Genomic DNA, 21,185 nt, shown 5'->3' with positions numbered 1-21,185 from the left:
TGCTATGGGCACCGACAGTAGTGAGGTGAGATATGAGAGCAGACTGTGGAGTTAATACTGTTTAGGTGGCATCCTGTGTGCAAGGGTGATAGGATTGCAGAAGGGTTCGAAGTGGTTCTTAAATGTTACAAGTGTGGCATTCTGTCCGGAGAGTGAGCTCAATGTTTGAGCGTACAGAAAGTGGAGGTAGCACCTGTCCACTACAGTGAAAAGACAATTGTAGGGTGTGTGTAGGGTGTATTGGGGAATAAGTCACAGAGGGTAGAGGTAAGGTTACGTGGGCATTTACCTTAACTCTATTTCCTGGTTTTCAGAAGTTTGAGGTTTGCTCAACTTGATGTTCTGAAAGGGCAACCTTTCACCATATTGCAGGGCAACCGTAACACCATATTAACAAAGTGTTTTGCCATTTAATTTCTTAGTTTAAATAGAAAAAGAAATGTTTGTTGGTAGGAGTTAATGGTCATTTAGACAGCTGAAGTTCTCAACTATGTTTGCAGCTGATAAGCTACTGTGGCTAGGTAATAACCAAAAGAACTAGCTTTTCTACAGTGCTTTTCATCACTAGATCTCAAAGAACTTTACACCATTATCCCCACTTTAAACATGGGAAACTGAGCAGTGAAGTGATTTGCTCAAGGTCATCCAGCAGGCCAGTGGCAGAGCTAGGAAGAGTCCCAGTCCAGTGGTCTTCCTATTAGACACAGCTGTGTGATTCTTCAGTGCTCCTGCCCTCTCTTGTACATTTTGTTACAATGGAATGGGAATAATTATCATGCTCAGAGATGTCTGCAATTGCATAGTTGCCAACAGTGCCAATGAGAGAAATCTCATCCCAAACCCTGGCCATTTTTATTGCATGATGGTTACATTAACTTTAAGCATGTGAGAGAAAGACTGGTGTGTCTCTGTCATTGCCACCCCCTGTCCCACCACTCCCAGCCATCTTTCCAGCTTGCCCTCTATTTCCCAGCACATAAAGCCATTAGCTGGGATTGCAGACGGCCACCATTGACATGTAAGAAGTTGCTCCGTGCTGTTTATTGCTTACACACATTGCAGGTGGCAGCCTGCTGGAGGGCCACACACTGCCTTGGTTATGTAGCCCAAGCTGCACATTGAGCTAGGGCCCTCACTCCCACTGCCCACATCCAGCTGGGATTCCTACCCATGCTTCAGCCAGGGTTCCCCAGCGCTGTTCTAGGTCCACCCAGTTTGCCTCTCCTCCAAACCATGCCCCTACTGCACACGCTGAACAGCCTGATGCCCCTCACAGGGGTGGTGTGTATCTTAACTATTCAATTTTTGAATTTCAGATGTGTAAATCTGTGTTACCTTCATTCCCCACACCCAAGATCCCAGCTCACATGAAGGGTCAGGAAGAGGGCCTCAGACACCCCAAGAGAAGCATGGTCCCCCAGATCCCAGAACACAGTGGGCAGGGGGAGAAGATCAGATCCCTACAGAGGGGCGAGACTCCCCCAGATCACAGCATATACAAGGAACGGAAGAATTCAGGGTTGAAAGCCTCCCATTCCTAAATCCCCAACTTCCTTTGTTACCCCTCCCATTCTTCAACCCCTCCCATCTTCTCCCCCCACCTCAATGCCTCCCCCCTTACTTAAGCCCCCAATCCTTCTTCCCTCCCTTACTACACATTCCCATTTATCCCTCCTTAATACCCCCATCATTCGCTGCAGACCCAAACCCTTCTCCCTCTATTACCATACCACCTTCTCCTGCTCCCCTAACGCCTCTCCCCTCAGTGAATATTCACAAGCCTAGTTTCTTTTCTTTTCAAAAATAGTTTCATTGCTTTCTGAATATTCTATTGTGCTCAGATTACATTTCTCAAAAAACTTGCTAGAGGCAGTTTTTTCCCCAAATGTTTGCAGTTCATTCTCAGACTTCTGCCCAGGGTTGGTTTCAAACTTCAAAGTTGCTAAACCCTGTGAACTTAATTAAATGCGTTTTTTTTTCCTTGGGGCTGTATCTCGGGAACACCTTGCTCAAATGACCCCACATTTGGATCACAAACTCCACCACACACTCCCATTAGGCATAGCAAAATGTCAAGATAATCCATGTAAGCAAACATTCTCTAGAGCACTAAGAAGAGTCATCCTTTCAACAGGAAGGACTTCCCAACCTTAGCTAGAGCAAAACTGGCACTCAATTATACAATTCTGTATGAAACTAGAGGGAGAATGGAAGGGAAGGCCTCTACATATCCATCAGCAGCATAGCAGGCTCAGAGAGGTGTTAAGTAGCCCTTTCATCTCAGTGAGATGTTCTCAGCTGAAACAATACCAGATGGAGATGACTACATCCTGAAACAATACCTCTGAGATGTCTGAACTGCTCCACTCACATCAGTGGGCGGTGGTGGCACTTAAAACAGGCCCCAAAGAAAGAACCTCAGGCTTGCTTGGCAGCAAGAGTTCCATGATGCTCTGCAGTTAAGCTAACTTTCGGGAGTGGAATTTTCCTAAGCAATAACCTTTAGAAATTTCTGCAAGGGCTTCTTTAGGAATATTACCTGGAAAATGTGCACAAGAGGTATAACAACATTACCCCTAAAACAGGAATAAGCAATAAGGTACTGAAGGCAGTTGTAAAGTTACAAGGGAACAGTGATCTTAGAAAAGGATCTAAGAAAAGAAGTAGGAACTAAAAAGGAGGAAATAGATAAGTATTGGAATGAAAAACATGAAAGAGTAATACGGGTATAATTGCCCTGAGAAATCAAGAGGAAGTAGAGACAATCTGCAGTCTGGACTGACGGCAAGTACACACAGGGAAGGGCTTTGGCAGCTGTTGGTAACGCATGCCTCCCTGAGCATGTGCTGTCTTTACTAACTGTTAAACCAATAAATCCAATCAACGCTGATTTATCTGAAGTTTGTTATTAATAAACTAACCTGGTCTTGAGAGAACCCCTCACTAAACATATAATCACCATTAAAATGTTTACAGGTATTAGTTATCAACTGGTTATTGATTATTGATGAATTATTAATCATCAGTTAACAACAGCGTTCCCTTTCCCCCTCCTGGAGAGTTTTGAGTCAAGCATGAATGTTCTCAGCTCTTCACCCCAGTCTCAGCAGTGTGTTCTTGGTGCATGCCTGTTTTGAGCTCCCCATCCAGAGGGGAAGGACTTCCCCAGATCCTGACTTACATGGTGGGTAGGGAGAGGGACTCAAACACACCTGGAAAAACAAGCCTGCTTTGAACCCGGCTCATAGGAGAAGGGTAGGGTTGGATGGTCACACCCTCATAGATGTGTTAGGGCCTTTCACATCCTGGCACGCACACACACAGAGGCAGGGCTCAGACATCACCGGGGGGCAGAGACCCCGAGCTTCCAGCACACATGGTAGATAAGGAGATGGGTCAGACCCACTCCCCCAAGATATGAGAGTCAGGTTCTGGAGGGGGCTTATCTAAGTGAGGGGTTACAACCCTGTAGATGGACCAGGGGGCCCCAGATCATGATACACACATGGGAGAGGAATGTGGGGCTGACAGCTTCCTCTGCCCCTGTTCTTCCACACACCACCATCACTCACACCCATGTCCCCATTCCCAATATCCCACACCTCTCCTCCCACTCCCTTTAGTCCCCAACCCCTCTTCCTTATTCCTATCTACTCTTCTACTCCCAATCACCCTCCCTGCAGGGAGCATTTGCTTATGTAGTTCCACCCCTCAAGAACAGTTTCAGCACCTTCTGACTATTCTGCTGTCTCAGATTACATTTCCACAGAATACGAATCCCACCCTTTGACAGAGGCAGATTGGAGCAACAGGCCTGGGTTTTTTATTCTTGTTTTTTTTAACTTTAAATCCAGCTGAACTCTCAGTGCTTGGGGGAGTGCTCAGATTCGATGACTGTAACACACAGTCTCAAAGCCACCCATGTCCTGTGATGCAGAGGTAGTTTTCCAGATAGATAGCCTCTCTCTGCACTTACTCAGTGTAATTCATTAGGTGCACAAATAGGCATGAGAGTCTTAGGGCTGGTCTACATGACAGAGTTTTGTCAACAAAAGTCAGTGATCAGTGGAGGTGTACACACTACAATGCTCCCACCCCGCCAACAAAACTCCCCTACTTTGGCAACAAAATAAAACTACCTCGATAAGAGGCGCAGAGCTTTTTGTGGCAAAGTTATAGTGACAGCATCATTGTAGGATGCAATGTCTGCAGTAACTGGGCTCCAGGAGCTATCCCCCCAACATCCACCTGAATGCTCTGCTCACTGGTTTGAACTCTGTGGTTCTGTCCTGCATTCCAGCTACACAGGCATGCGCCTCTCCTCTTTCAAAGCCCCAGGAAGTTTTGAAATTGTTCGGCATGGAGAGCTCACACAGCTACTGCCCAGCTGAGCATGCCGGCTCCTGGCAGCAAATGGGCTCCTGCCTGGACCACAGGGGAGGGGTGGATCATTCTCCTGGGTTTGTGGGGAGATGAGGCTGTGGGAGAACTCCGAGGGAATCAACCCTGCAATCAATCTCCTACAGCCACTATGCAAGCAGCATGGACTGCTGCTGGGGAAAAGGGTGCAGAGCCAGGGAGGGAGGCGGGGGCTGACGTCAGGGTGTCCCTCTCCCTCCGCCAATGTACAGGTCTCTGCTGCTGAGCTGGAGTGGGTGGGACAGGGGGACATCAGCTGTCTGTACACCAGCTTCTGCCTCAGGATTGGTTGCTTCCGGCTGCTGTCTGAACTTAAAGAGATAGTGTGCGGACACACACTGTTCCACAGCCCGCACACGCACAGCCTCCGTCACACACTCTCCCCTCACTCCCCACACACTTGTGTGGGCTTCTTGTGTTTATGCTCAGCAGTGTCAGTCTGGCTGACAGGGCAGTTGCAAAGCGGGTGTCAATCTAGTAGGATGCCCATGGAACGATGGGATTCAGAAACCTGCATCATGTGACGCTGTGCGTCTGCCCCATGAAGCACTGCAAACCCTTCCCAAGCACCCTGCCTGCAGTTGCACAGTGGGATAGCTACCCACAGTCAATGCAAGAGCTAGTGGCGTGAACGCACTCCACTGATGCAAGAAGCATAGCAAAGACATGCAACAGCGGTTTAATTACAGCCGCGGCTGTACGCCGGCATAACTGGCATCGACAAAACTCTGTAGTGTAGACAAGGCCTTAGTTTACCTAACTGGAAAAGCAAACACTTTTTGAAACATTTTATTTGATTTCCATCAAAGTGCTCGTGAGTACCAAACACTCTGCTGGAGGTAACCCCCAAGAGTCAGACCCTGGTACAACGATCCGAGCCCTGGTTCGATCTCTATCTATCTGTCAGCAAAAAAATGTTGCCAGAATATGTCAACTTTGAGACTTAGAAGTGAAGCTTTAAACAGAAAGCTGGCCTTAGCCTTTAACCATACTCAGCAGAGATGTCGCTCTGCTATAATGCTCTAGATTTTTTTCTCCACCAAAGGAATTGGTCCTCACATAACTACCTTAGGCTAGTGAATTAAATAAAGTGTTCAGCTACACTCTTCATTCAGTTCAGCCTTTGAGAAGCAAGAAGGCAGCATCACTGTTGAAGTGTAAACCACCCACCAAAATCTTGCCAAACCTTAGTTACAGCATGAACAATAGGACTTAACCAGAAACCCATAGCTGTTAAAAGGTATCTCCCGCAAGCCTCTGCTCCTCTCAAACACCACAGGAAAAGGTTTAAAATGCAATTCCGCACCCCACCTCCCGGCAGCTTTAGAAGCAGACAGAAGGAAATCATCTTGCAGACAAGGTAGTGTGGGATTTCGTTTTTTGCACAAAGGTGAGGGAAGGATGTTTCTGCTCCATTTTGTACTTTCGCAGCATATCAGAAATATCCCCACCCAGGGGTTATAATCTAATTAGCTCTTTCAACATGGGGCAAGCACATTCTAAGGAGAACATACCCAAAGTTGTAAATTGCAAATACATCACAGATGGGAACCATGCCCTCTTGTTAGTCAAATAATTTATGTTTCTCCTGATCTTCCCTGCAGCCAGGTGAGTACAGACTTACAAAAGATGGGGATTCAGCATTACTTGGAGGTTTGTCACTCAATTTTGCCATCCTAAAAAAGCATATATGTTTTTTTCCTTTATCAGCAGGCTTTAGAATTGGATTGGGTTGTTTACCTACAGGGGAAGAGTACTGGAGTAGAGAAAGAAGGGATTTGCTAGGAAGCCTGTACACCAGCTCCTTTTTATCTCCGCAGACTTATGTTTCCTTATTAAGTCAGTAACAAGCCCTACCTAACAGTAGTGATGGAGTAATGGTGCCACTATAAACTCTCTCATCTTGGACAGATGTGGCAACCTTACACCAACACGTACCATCTGTCTGAGGGCAATTCCCATCTCTTTGCTACCTCCCACTATGTAATCAGTTATATAACCTATCCCAAACAGTTGCTGCTAAGTCTGTCCTGGCCTGTCTCTTTGAAGACTTGTTGAAAGCTCACAGTAACTTTGTTCCATTTAGATAGAATTCTGCTTTTAAGTCATATTTCCTGTGTTTTTCTTCCCTAATTCATCACTACTAGGGATGTTCACAAGAAAACAGGATCTTCACTCTTCACAACTTGAGCCGAGGAATAAGCAGACACAGCAGATGAATTCCTAAGGAACAGAGATCCTGTTTTCGTGCATATTTAACAAGGGGGAAATAAAAGCACAGAAAAAATGTGACCTAAGCAGAACTGTCACTAAAAGAATGTATTTCAAAGTATTCCCTGAGGAATCAGCAGCTCTTTAAAAAGGTGTTAAGAAAGAGAGAGTAGCACAAACTAGAGCAGATCATGCACATTTACATAGTTTTGTATCCTCAGGGATCCCACGTGCTTTATAAATGTAATGAATACAGAGGGATCATACCAGCCACACCTGGGATAGGACACAGCAGCTATAAAACAGCAAACAGTGAAACAACACTGCAGCTCAAGGCAACAAGTGCAACTGAAACGGCACAGGAAATTTTACTGTGTGTGATACAAGAGGGAGGGACCCTTGAAGTAAGAATCTAGAAGAGGCTAAGAAGCTGTTACCTGGTAAAGGCCTTCATCATCCTCTTGGATCTCAGTGTTTGGCAGGCTGTGGTGTCGCTCATATCCGGTCCGGCACATGCCATTGGGCTGTCGTGCTAAATCCAAATGGTGGTCACTGGAGGATGGGGTCAAAATCATTCCCTGACCGGTTGGCGAGTGACCTTTGCGGGACACAGTCTCCTTCCGATGATGGATCAATTTCCTAGCAGATGGAATGGAAACAGTGGCATTAGGGACACTGGTGAAGGGATGAAGTCAGTATCCAATGCTACGAAGCTTAAGTCTGACATTGGACTATGGCTACAGTAGACCTCTACCTAGTGAGGATCTTTACTGAGGATGGAATGAGTCCAATTCCACTGAACTACTGAGGAAGTACCTCTCAGAAAGGAAGGAAGAGTCTTTGTAAAAAGCAAATGATTTATGAACCAGCGTTCACAGGAGACATATCTCTAATTCATGGTGCTCAAAACTAGTTATGACACATGCTTTAGACTTGCCTGCACCTTAGCTCCACGGCTCAATCTCAATGTCCATGATTGTTTGCTTTGTGGTGAAGCAGATGCGCCTCAATCCATAACTCAAGGTATCAAAAGTTTCATGAACAAGCAACTGTTAATGGTGTATTACAAAGACACCCTGCTCTGACATCCCTGTCTCAAGCACCGACTTCACTAATCCAAAAGGATTTACATTTGTAAGAAATGAAGGAAAACCAAATACACTAAATCCCCAAGATGCCCATCCCAGTGAAACCCACCTTCAGCAAACTAGACACCAGTTCAGCTTCTCTCCACCTTTAAATTCCACTGTCTTTGTTCCCCAAGAGCAAGCTATTAAAGGACGCCCTGCAACGTCTGCCTTCTAAAGGTAGCATGCAACATAGCTATTCTTTGCATTCTATACAGGTTCTTATATTGTCCTAATCACTGTAGTGTCTCAGAACCTTCTGAAAGTGCATTAGCGATAAGGCTGAAGTTTGTCACACGCGGATCTACTCTCTCTCAGACCCTCTCCCATGGAGAAAATTGTGTGCACAATGCAGGGCATTGTTTGGGGGGTTTTGAGGGATGCAGGGGATTGAGGTCCATGATCCCCAGTGGAGAAAATATCTAGTGATGCCTTTCTCCAAGCAACCAACACAAATTGTGTGTGTGAACACACACATACACACATGCAAAAATCATCAATGCCTATAGGATCACTCTCTCTGCATCTGGAGCCTTAAGCACAACTCAGACTACCCAATGAAAATAGGAGCAAGCCACACACTATGCAGTGACCACCACTGCACTCAAGTGGGTTTTTATATCAGGACAAGGGAGTTCTATGCTATTCTACTAGTTGTATAGTTTCCTTCACATGATACATTTGTCAAATTCAGCCTTGAACCACTTTGCAGCAGACTGAAAGATAAGGATCTAGAGGGCAAGTGACCTAGGAGCTTGGGGGCAGGGAGAAAGGAACCAGCTGGGCAGCTGCATCTGATAGAGAGTAAACTGGAACAGCCAATGAAGGTGCAAATTATCTCCTCCCAACCTGGATTGCAGTTGAGCTAGAATATTGCCCCCCATCACCCTCGCACCTGTAGAGGGAATTCTCAAGCAATCCTCTAGCAGTGGGTTAGATTGGCAGACAGGTGCCCAGCCCAGTGAGTCGGAGAAGCTACTTTGCTTGGAGGAAAATGGAATTGTGGGCAGAGGTTGAGAGGAGGCACTGCAGTGGGGACTGGCGACTCAGCTCCTCGTCATCTGGCTCTCAGATCAGTTTTGGAGGGCTCCCTGAGCGCTTCAGTCCTTTGTTTACCTTTGCAGCAGTGGGGCTCCAATTACCAACTGCCAGCCTGGCCCTCCCTTATTAACCACACCACGGACTGGAACAGTGAATCTCACACTGTGGCTGCACCACCAAGTTCGCTCTCTCTCTGCCTCTTTGGGACTTAGACATTTCAGGTTCTTTTCCCACCTCTCCCAGCTTCGTGTTGTACTTACTGGAGGACATCTCTCTGCTCCAAGTTGTATTTGCCCCCATTCTTCATAGCTGCATTGTGGATTGCCTCAATAGCTCGGTCAATAGATTGCAGAACCACATCTTGTTCCAGCACCTAAGGAACACAACACGCGATATGTTACCATGTCTTCCTTTTCAGATTCCTTTCCATCACACTTTACAGTAAGTGAAGCTGACAGCATAAGAAGTCCACAGGATCAGGAAGTGCAGAGAACTCAGATGACCAATGGAAACAAGAGAAAGGCTTTAGTTGCACAGAACCACAGCATATAATTATAGCCAGTGCCAACTGCCCTGCTCTGTTCATTAGCTCTTTGAAGAATCAACTTTTTTAAAATAGATTTTTTAAAATGTGCAGTTGTACACAAAATGGAGTGTGTCTATTCAAGATTTATTGTTAGAAGTGAAAAATGCATCACAGCGCCATGCACTTGCCCTCTGGGCCCAGAAATTCCAACAATTCATTACACAAAGATCAATTGAAAAACTTCAGAGCATGAACAGCTCTTCAGATCAATCTGACATTCAGATTGAGTTTCCACTGCAACACACAGTTTGTTCCATGCTCAGTTCCTTCTGCTGCACCTCCCCACCTCTGGAGTAGCATGAAGACCAAGTATCTGGAGACCCTCTCATGCCAGTTGGCTACAGACCGTTTGCCCTTTTGTTCACATTTTTCTTGTCGCTTTTCTATTAGTTTTGCTGCTGAAATGGCTTTTCCAGATTCCCACTCCAGTCCTCGTATCATTTGCTCTTCTAGTTACATGCCTGCCAGCCAGTTTAGCACATAATTTTTGCTGAAAATATAACACCAGCTTTTCAAAATGAAAAAAGCCACCAGAAAACACCTAATTCATCTGTCAGACCGTGTCCAAAAGCCTTGGAACAGGTTTAACGGTCATTCACAGTGGCTGTGCATTCAGGAAAACAATTCTGCACCCCACTGGCAGGATTTAAAACTGAAGCAGTTTCCTCAGTCTAGCTGAATTACAGCTCACTCTTCCTTTAACATGACCTGGGACCTTCCATTCCCCAAAGCTTTTGAACCATGGCTCTGTCTATACAGACTTCAAATCCTAGATGCATTTCCCTCACCCCACTTAGCGGAAATGGAGGCAGACGCCATGTTACAGAATGAGGGCGAAGTGCTTATCCAGACAAGATAAATTGGACCAGAGCCAAATGACTTGCATTACAAGGAATGACTGAAATGAAAGGACAGGAATTAAATATTCCTAAAAGGTTTGGTATATTAAGATTTTATGTGTATTCAGCACCTTCCACCTGCAGTTCTCTAAATGTTGTACAATCATTATGCAAGCTTCACTTTTAGGCCTAGGGAAACCTAGGTCCAGGACAGACCGTGTGTTGGTGAGTCATTTCTGCAAGGTCACCCACCACGAGGCAATAGTAGAATTCTGAGTCTAGATCGCTCCGGAGTACAAACTCCCAACTGAGCACGCTGACCACTGAACACCACTGCCTGTGCTCTCAGTTCAGCCCATGTGGGATTTTTGGTTTTAATCAGGCATTCACTGCATCTGTCTGAATGCCATCTCCTTCATTTTTCCTTGCTTTACCCCCTGCGCACATCACAGCAACCATTTATCTGGCCAAAGAGCATTTGGAAGCTCATCAAGGATGCACCTTAATTGGCACAGGGGGAGGAGAGGGGGGATTGCTGCAAAGCAGCACAAGGCAATCCCTCTCCACAGGGGTTGAATGGGCTGCCTCCACAGCACTGGTGTGTCGGTTCTGATAACACATTATGTATTATTTATGCACTGATTAATGACTCAGCCTAATGTGTATTTACAGCAACCTGCAGACTACACTGGAAAACACCAGGCAAGGCTGGGAATGAAAGCGCCTTGCTGAAACACTTCATTTTCTCAGAGAGACCATTTTCAGTTTTCTTGTGAGACCAGAGATAAGGAAAAAGCAGCAGGGGAAACTGTTTTAGAAGACAAAGCCAAAGGGTGTTAAAATAAAAATATCTGCTCATTAAATAACACAGATCAACACTAAGCTCTAACACTGCAGAGTGCACGCTGGGAGAAAGCCCCCCAACCGCTGCCTTCTTAGGCAGGCTTTTCCACCTCTAATGAAAGTTCTAATTTAAAAAGCCAAAGCAGGGCTTGCTTGAATACATATAAAGAAGTGTTGGGGAAGAGAGGAAAGGCAAAACGTTTCAGAGAAGGCATTTTATTTTCTCAGAAGATAGAAGAAAACTTAGGTGACCTGCGTTTCCCCTCTGGGATAGGGAAAGCGTAACAGTAAGGAAATCTTCAGTGCTTCCCTCCCCAGAGGAACGAGGGCTGCTTCTCTGACAGCTGCCAACTGACAACAGCTCCTCTTTTAAAAATGTTTCAGTCCCTCCATTTGCAAAGCCCCTGCACGGCTTCCAAATGTCCTGGTTGAAAGTGTGCTGCAACACTTGCCATAGCCCCTCAATACCACCACTGAACTGGTCAAAGGGTTTGCTACCAAATGATGCACTCAACTCCTAGCATACCCATTCACTGCCTCACCCACAAACTACGCAATTAGAATAATTCTCAGGCCTTTCACAAAGAGTGCACCACCACCAAATGACACTGCTTGATCTTATGGTGATGCACCTGACCCCCCCCCCTCCCCCCCCAAGCCACAGTGCTTTTAGTCAACCGCTCCTCAGTTACATCTTCACTTAGATTGGAAGCTCTTCAGGGCCAGGACTACACCTTTGGTCTTTTAAGTGCTGTATAATTATGTGGCTCATGCATTTAGAACCAGGGGTGTGGAGTTTGACCTCAATTGTTGACATCTCATCCACAGTCATTCTGTTATATACCCATTCCCTCCATACGGGAGGGCATATAATAAGGTGTAGCTCCAACTATCTCTTAGGATATGTCTACATTTAAACGGTTGCAGCTGTGCTGCTGTAGCACTTCAGTGTAGACACTTACTGCAGAGACAGGAGGGGTTCTCCCCTCATTGCAGTAAATCCACCTCAAGAGGAAGGTCAATGAAAGATTTTTTTGTCAAACTAGCGTTGTCTACATGAGGACTTGGGTTGGCTTAACTAACAACCCAAGCAACATAGCTGGGTCAATCTAATTTTCTAGTGTAGACCAGTCTTTAGTTTCTGTCAAGCATCTACAGTAAGACTGAAATAGTGGGAAAGAAGGGCAGGTAGCACATATCCCTGGATGGATGCCATCACGAGGGGACAGTGTGATGCTCATGAATTTGACCTGGATGAAACCAGCAGGCCCACAACAGCATGAATTATAGATCATGGAGCCCTAAATACAACTAAATGGTCACTGGAACTATAAAATTCTAATACTAGCTAGTGACTATATGAGCTATGAAAACAACTGTGTAGACAAGAAAAGGCTAACTTTCCTGAAAGGGAACAAGGCATGACAGGGAGCAAATGACTCACTGACTACAGTGACCAGAAGAAAGTGAAGCTGCACTTCCTTATACATCCCTGGGCGGGGAAGTGAATCCACAAGGACACAGCAGGGTGTACTCGCAGTGCTAAGCAGATGTTCCTGGCTTGTGTTAACACCTGCACTGGAAATTTTGTTGTTGTTGTTGTTCTGCATTTGTACAGCATCTAGTACAACAGGGTGCTGGACCATGACTGGGCCTCCTAGCCACAATTCTAAACAATAGTGCAAGCAGTGCACTAAGAACCACCAACAGGATACTCTTACCTAACACGGATGGAGTCAGACTCCTATTCTGGTGATATATTTGTGATGAACTGGTAAAATATTGTGTGTCACTCAGTTTCCCTGTTCCATTTTGTAGTGCTGTCTGCTCAAACACACACAGCTAAAGCAAAGGGGGCTGTTGAGGTGCCAACACAAGACAGGTAAAACAATGACACAAGTCGGCTTCAGATACACAGTTTTACAGGAGTTCAGATAACTGATTGCTCCATCCAGGCTAGAAGGGGATACCCTCTCCAAGGCCAATCGGGATCAAAGGAGGCAAAAAATTAAAGAGACCATAAAAAAGGGAGAGGGATTTGTGTGAGAGGAAAAGCTGACAGCTGGGAAGACACAGAGATAGGAGATACAGATGCTGTGAGCAGGCTGCTACTCCCAGCTAGAGACAGAGTTAGCTGGGATGTGAGGGATTTATGAAGGTGTAATGGATATCAGTGTAGGCCTTTTACTGTTACACTTTGCTCTAAGGGCATGTCTACGCTGCTATTTAGATACCTGCAGGTGGTCAGGCCAGCTGACTCGGGCTTGCAGGGCTCAGGTTGTGGGGCTGTTTAGCTGCAGTATAGATTTCTGGGCTTGGGCTGCAGTCGTGGCTCTAGGACCCTGCGAAGTGGAAGAGTCCCAGAACCTGGGCTGCAGCTGGAGTCGGAACATCTACACTGCAATTGAACCGCCCCCTAGACCAAGTCCCACAAGCCTGAGTCAGCTGGCACAGGCCACCTGCGGGTGTCTCACTGCAGTGCAGACATACCCTTAGAGGCCCAAGGCCTGACAGCTGGGGGTGGTGCACTTGATCAGATCCAGAGAAGGGACACTGGTGCAGCTAGCCTGGTAACCATGACAGTATGGACTGAGATTTTATTTGAAAGGGCATTTACACGGATTTTCATTCCAGAAGAACGTGGTAGTAGAAGAGAGATTAATTGCAAGTTTCTTGTTAAATCAATTAAAATAAATTGCATCAGAGAGATCCTGTGCTCCACATCTGGCCTGGCACAGGTGGGCTGGAAACCAAAAGAAAGCCAGAGGGAAGAGCAGTTAACTTTTACAATCACTGGCTAGACTAGTGTAATAAGAGGTTAAATTAGTTATACCTCAATAGTCTATATCCTATAAAAAGGGGCTCCTCAACACAAAAAGAATCTCTTCTTGTGCATGTGAAATTTATTAAATAAACAGATTATATTTAAATTATGCACTTGAATAGTATACAGGAACTGAGGTTTCCTTCTTTACAGCGTAGCAGAGGGAATTATAAAAACATCAATAAATTAATATTTCTCTCTTTACTGATAGCATCAGCAAACAGGAAGCATGTTCCAAGAGTTGGTCTGCAGGCTTTCCCTGCTCTTCATCCCCTGGCATGTATAGCAAACATAATGATGGAGGGGATGGTGCAAAGTGTATATATTAGGCCATCATGACTCTGCACAGCACACCAGTAGCACACTTCAATCTGCTGTGACGAGAGCAACTCATCCTTCCCAAATCCCATGGGGACAAGGATGAATGCCAGCATGCACTTCTCATTCCTGACATCCTCATTCAGCTGAGGGCAGTTTTGTCTTAAGAAAATATTTAATCTCTCTTGAAATCTGATTTTTTTTTCCTACTAAAAAATAAAATCCAAAATTTGTCGGTACTCTTTCTATCCCTCTCCCAGTCAGGGGAAGATAAATTTAAGTAGATTCAGGGTTATAGCACTTCTTAGAAACCCCCAGTGGATGTACTGGCTACAACAGCATTCCAACCTTTCCCCTCAACAGTCCTTTCCCTGCCTTCCCAATACCACCAAAAATCACTTTCTTCCTTCCTCATTTTGCATTCATCTGCAAATGTTATTCTACAAAATGCCTGGGCTCTTTAAATGTAGTCAGAGCAAAGAACTTGTTCAGCAGTCCAGAATAATCATATTTTTAAAAAAGCGTTCTAGAAAAACAGACTCTTATGGGCTGACTGAGTGAACAGAAGGACTGCAGCCATGCTCCATGCGCACGCATGTGTGTGAGATTTACATATTTACTGCATTGGCCCATTACAGATATGACAAGCCCTACAAGCTCTCCCTTCTAAACTCTGTTTTTCCTTGCCTTTGGGAGGGTTAGACAGAAGGTAACAATATTTCATCTCTTCCCATCTCTCCCAATTCTTCATGCTCAAGGGGATCTCTGATCACGTACATTAGCAAAGTCAGTACTCACATTTCGGCAGCTTCCAGCAACAGTGCAGCTGCTCCAGTGGTAGCAATGCTGTAAGAGACAGCATATAGATAGGGGTTCAGATGATTTTATCATCATGTCATTGCTCAGGTTCTCCTGACAATGGTCTGAACACCAAGCCCTCCATTAGCAGCTTAGTTCTGGTGCAGTTGCACTGTTGACGAATCAGGATATTTATTTTGCACTGCACCTAAGGACTATGATACAACACAAAACTGATTTGTTGTTATTCAAAGATTAGAGATGGATGTTACCTAGGAAAGATAATAGCTTGAGAAAGTCTTATTCTTTAAATATTTGGTGCTAACAAAGCAGCAATATATGCATCCAATAACCCAATGTAGCCAGACAATAACTAGGTCATATACGGTATTTATAAATTATTACAGATCAGACCCACATCCTTCAAACTAACATCATAATTTTTAAACTGCTCATCTTGTGTTGCATTGAAGAAACAATTAAAGCACTTCACCCTGAATATGCTCCTCAAAACAGATTTAAATTCACATATCCACTACCACATGGCAGAAGTGAAACAAAAGAACAAATTAAAAGAAAAACAAAGGATCCACATCGACATAAGTACAAAATGGTAAGTCAATCTTGAGAAGTGATCTGGCGATGGTTACAAATACCCAGCCAGGGAAAAACATGCACCTGGTTTCTACAGTTGAAAAAGCATCTGCAGACTACTGTGTCTGCTGAAGATGCCATTCAAGAATGAAGCATAACAAGATGGTCTTTAACGAAGCTATGAAAAAGGACAGAATTCCTCAAGGACAATTATTCTAAATTCTGAATATGGTGGTTAGCGTTCTATTTAAACTTCACTGGGAAAAAAAAAACCCATCAATAGTAGTAGTTACAGAAGTCCAAATATTCTTCCACAGCCACCATTAGTTTCCAGTTTAATGGGCTGAAAAAGGAAGACTGATGCCCCAGTTCTGCAGTGATGTTTGGTGTAGAGCTAAAGGAAGACTGTGTCTCTATCAGCATCCTCTTACCACAAGTATGTCGCAATGCACACAAAGGACAAGGACAACTTTTGTCAAAACATAGCACACATTTCATTTGGCAGCTAATTTACAAAAGCAGTTGAAGGTGGTTTTAGAGGCACTTGCCATATTACAGGCTGATGTAGTCTCAGTAGAAATCTGTCTTGAATTAATTAGCAAAGACCTGGATCTACACAAAGGACAAAACTGAAAGACTTTTCACAGAAGCAATGGGACCTTTCTATTACTTGGCAAACATGACTGATCCTAAAGACAGAAGTCATAAGATGAGTCCACAAGAGGAATCGATAGCTGAGACATGGCTGATGGAACATAAAGCGGAGGTCCTTTTTTTCTTCTAGCATTTAAAATTGAAGATCCAGACTTCTACTCAAATCTATGTTTAGGAAGGAGGCTGTGGCAAAATGGCAGAAAATGGAAGATAAAATCATGGAAAACAGCACAGCTGAGTTTTGAATGCTGTGATTTTCAAAAGAACTTTTCTTCTGCCTACCCAACTCAGCAGCTATCTATTGTGTTTGCTGCACCGGAGGATTTGTTTGGTCGAATCTCTGTAGCAAGCTAGGGCTGAAAAAACAAACTGGTAAAATTATATCAGTATCTAAGGTCAGATACAAGAGTATGATGCAGATACAAAGTTTTATTGGGCTTTACAGATAAATACTTTATTGTACGTCTACAGAATTTCATGCTTTTCATTTTAGACAATTTAATGTTTGAAGGGTATGTTCACAAAATTAATCACATTCTATGCATTGTGCTTCATTTAATACCATTTTGCATAGGATTTTTTATTTGTGTCCCCTTCCCTGCCAGTGGTTGTGCCTCCCTCAGAAAAAAAACCCAAACAAACCCCACAACCTTGGTCTGCTGTCAAATGCCCATATTGCCAATAACCATAGGCATGGATATTAGCAGCAGGTTCTACAGCTTGCTTTGACCATTTCAAGAGACAGCCTGACTTGACAGGAGAGAGAAGGGAGAAAAATAAAACCAAACTGACCTCACTCCCCTGAGCCACTGTTAGATCAATAGCAAACAGCAGCAAGCAATTATTAGATGGAAGCAGCCAGCAGTCTCACAGCACATCTACCACTACCAGGGTTGACCAGGTGAAGAGAAAAAGAAAAGCTAGGGGTTTGAGAGACAGGAATCAATGAAGGTGGCAGGTAAAGTGTGAATTTAGACCAGGCAAAACCTAAATCTGCCACGTGAAAGTTGCATTTATTCTCCAGGTATAAGCTACATAAGTTTATGTACCATATGTACTTTATTAAAGCCACTAATGAGGGAAAGGCACTTCTGATCCTCAAGGGACAGACTGAGCGGAAAGCTATTAGTTAATTTTCTTCCTGGACAGATGTGAGACTTGCACAAAAAGAATTGTAAACTAGACAGAAAATCCCAAGGATCTTTTTAGCAGCTGTTGAAACAGAACCCTAGGGCCCGAGAAAACAGACTGCCTCATTCTACCCACTTTCATTAACATCAGCACAAACTTTAAAGAGGCCACGAGAAGTTCCTTAAACAAGGATTACTCTGGATTTGAGGACCAGTTAACAATCTGGCTGGAAAAGGAGCCTCCAGTGCACCGGACACATTATTTTTAGCATGCAATCTGACAGTAAACCTGCACTACAAATGTTCCAGTGGCACTGCTGCAGCTATGGCACTGTAGTAGCAACACGTACTATAGCAACACACGGAGTTTTTCCCATTGCTGTAATAAATCCACCCCACCGAGAGACAGTAGCTAGGTCGACAGAAGAATTCTACTGTCGGTGTAGCTGCATCTACAGTAGGAGTTAGGTTGACCTAACTACATTGCACAGGGAGTGAAATCTGTCAAAGCCCTGAGTGACAGATTGGCCTAGGTTTTAGGTGTGACCAGGCCAGAGGGCTTACCTACTGAGAGGCCCAAATCACTGCCCTTCCCTCAGTAATTTTCAGGATCTTTCCACCAAGGCAGAGAGGCCCTCATCTTGATGGGGAGATTGTCACTACAGCATTCATGCTATATTTGCACTGTATATATACACTGTTCAAAATCAAGCCTGCAGGCAGCAGAGACATCTGGCCAGCAGCATTATGTAAGTATATGACATCAGTTGGCCCAGGAGAATAAGGCAAATCCGGAGCAATGTACAAGGGTTGTGCATAACCTGATCTATCAGTCTGCCCATGGCGGATGCAAAGAGATGATGCAGCAACAAAGTTCATGCTAGAACTTCTGGAGGTGTACTGCCTTACAAAGCCAGTCCATGTATGGGAAAATGGTGGAACCGCCCCGTTTGAGCAGTGCTGCTACTACAGGAAACATTTTTTGTGAAGACTCTGGGTGCAGTTGCTAGACCAAATGAGTGCATCATGGTGGGACCCACCACAAATCTGGGGAATCTTGTGTGGGAAGGATGAACAACAATGTGAAAGTATGCATCTTTCATATTGAGAGTTGTGAACCATGTGTCTTTTTCTAGGAAATGTATTACTGATGGCAAAGTAACCATGAGGAATTTTAGCCTGTGAATAAAAATTACAGTTGCCACAGGTCAAGGATGGGTCTCCATCCTCCTGTCTTTCTGGGGACTAGAAAAATATTTGGCATAAAACCCTTTTCCTTGATCAGATACATCCTCCATTGCTCCCTGTTGGAGTATCTCCTCATGAGAGTGGTCCATAAAGAGTGATAAGAAAGGGATTTTTGCAGGGGGCGAGGAGAGAAAATTGATGGTATAGCCAGAAAAGAGGATATCCAGCCCCATTTGTTCATGGTTATGGCCCTCCAGTTGTGGGAAAATTGTGGTAGGCATCCTGCAAAGCCGATCTCTGAGTAAAGTGGAGATGGCATCAATATTTGATGGGATGCTCAGGAGCTACAAACTCAAGTATCTTTTGGTCAGGGAGTGAGGTTGAGTTGCTGAAGTAGAGGTGGATGGGGCCGCGTACCTCAACTTTTGCACCTTCTCCCATTTGCAAGGTGGATCATAAGAGCACTGGTGGTAGAGAAGCTGTGGTAAAGACCTCAGCTTGTAAGACTACTTGGGATACTTCCCTCTGGGGCTGGTGTATATATGTTCAGGGAGAGGAAAGTTGTCCTGGAGTTTTTTAGTGAATGCAACTTGTCTATCTTCTGGTTGAAAAGACTGACTTCATCAAAGGCAAGTCCTGACCAGTGTTCTGTAGCTCTCTGAAGAACCCCGAAGAGTATAGCCAAGTTTCGCCATGGATCTCAAAGCACTACCTGCAGCATCCACAGCAGCTCGTAATAAGGGTCTTGCCACCCATCTGCCCTCATCAATATGGGCTTGAAACTGAACCCTATCCTCCCCTTGGGTAACCTATTTTGGAAGTCCAGGAACTTACAATAAATTTTTAAAAAATCATATTTTGACAAGAGGGCCTGATGATAGGAAATTCTAAATTGACTGGAGACTGATGGAGGTAAATAGCTTTCTCCCCATAAAATCTAAATGTTTGGTCTCCTTATCTGCAATGTGGCCCTTGGGGGTTGTTGTCAGGATCTTTTTGTGGCTACCTGGATGACTAGGGAAGTTTAGGGCAGGTGGGAAAATGAAAACTCTGCTCCCTTAGCTGGAACAAAGTACCACTTTTCTGCCCTCTTAGAGGGAAATGCACAAGTAGTTGGCACTTGCCACACAGTTCTTGCTGGTTCTAGTAAGGCCTCATTCACTTGTGGTGCTATTTGGCTAGATCCTGTAGGATGTCCAGGAGCTTGTATTGTGAGTCCTGGACCTCATCTAAGGGGATCTGGCCCTCTTCTACTATTCTCCAAAGCAGCTCTTGGAGCTGCCTGTGGTTGTCCAGGAGAGATGGCAAGGCTGAAGCAGCTGCCTTATCGGGAAAGGTACTAGAGGAACCGGTGGATCTAGTAGTCTTCCTCCTCCTCCACAGGCTCAGTAGACTTCAGTTTTATTCTTGCAGGGCAAGTGTGGTAAGACTCCCTATTGGATCTCACAGACTCCAGATGCCATGTGTATAGGTCCCATTGCCCCCAGTAAGGCTAATAGTAGGTTTTGTGATGATCCCGAAGACATTGGGTACCTCTGACCCTGAGGAGGGAGTCCTCACTTCAATGGACAAGACTTGTATTAGGAAGCTCTCAATCCTGTCAGGGCTGAACTCCCTTAGTGGAAGAGAAGATGATTCCACTGGTTCTTGCGACTCTCCCAATGATGAGAAGGTCCAGTCCATTTCCATCAGCAATGCCACCAATACTGATGTCAGGAAGACACGGCTAGCGGATGGAATGGAATATGGGCTCCTCTCTGGTGAGGGTTAGGCCCAACAACAGGTGGGAGACTGGGGGACTGAGAGTCTGGAAGGATAAAAATATCCTCTGGAATGATTTAGGATACTGGAGCTCTTAGAAGACTGTGTCTCATCGCTTTGCGCCATTGGTGTACAAGGATTCTTAGTAACTGGGGTTATTATGCCTTCCCACTTTGACTGCGAATCATTGATTACTATGTTTTGAGAAAGGTCTTTCAACCAGTTGTATATGCACCTTACAGTAATTTCATTTAGACCATATTTCCCTAATTTGCTTATGAGATCATATGGGACTGTGTCAAAAGCCTTACTAAAATCAAGATATATGACGTATACTGCTTTCCCCATACCCATGCACTAGGCCAGTAACCTTGTCAATGAAGGAAGTTAGATTGGTTTGGCATGATTTGCTCTTGACAAATCCATGCTGGCTATTCCTTATAACCCTATTATCCTCAATATGTTTATATACATTGTTTAATTTGTTCCAGTATCTTTTCAGGTATCTAACAGCAACTCTTCCCTTGTAATTATGCAATGGTCTATGATTTGTTCAAATGTAAACAATAGGAAAGATTTTTTAATACACATACTGCATGCATTTTGTAACTTTAATTGATCTCTTGATGAAACAGATCTGAAGTCTTAGTATCACAGACCAAGTAGTAGTGACCAAGTAGTAATACAAACTTGAGTAGCAAAGACTGAAAAAAAAAAAAAACAACCAATGTATGTACAATTAGATGAGAACTAACAGTGAACAGCTCAAGGCTGAGTCTGGCATTATTGAGAATGCACTCCAAAACGAATACCAAAACTCTGATTGTTGCAAGACACTGAATGTGATGGGGA

General features: G+C 44.5%; 1 protein-coding gene across 1 annotated transcript in view; it reads right to left on the bottom strand.

The window, feature by feature from the left end:
- NCKIPSD (NCK interacting protein with SH3 domain) overlaps nt 1-21,185 on the bottom strand; it is an 83,307-nt gene that overhangs the window by 49,799 nt on the left and 12,323 nt on the right. Inside the window, exons 2-3 of the mRNA XM_067544251.1 lie at nt 9,059-9,171; nt 7,068-7,269 (exon numbers count right to left, since the gene is read on the bottom strand). Coding sequence (XP_067400352.1) covers nt 7,068-7,269; nt 9,059-9,171 — 315 coding nt within the window. The remainder of the gene's footprint in view (nt 1-7,067; nt 7,270-9,058; nt 9,172-21,185) is intronic.

The sequence above is a fragment of the Emydura macquarii genome, unplaced genomic scaffold (genome assembly GCF_026122565.2).
Source record: "Emydura macquarii macquarii isolate MOO-44397 ecotype Brisbane River unplaced genomic scaffold, CSIRO-AGI_Emac_v2 contig_968, whole genome shotgun sequence".
Classification (NCBI taxonomy): Eukaryota; Metazoa; Chordata; order Testudines; family Chelidae; genus Emydura; species Emydura macquarii.
The sequence above is the reverse complement of the archived record's forward strand: the minus strand, read 5'-3'. Positions and strand labels throughout refer to the sequence as shown.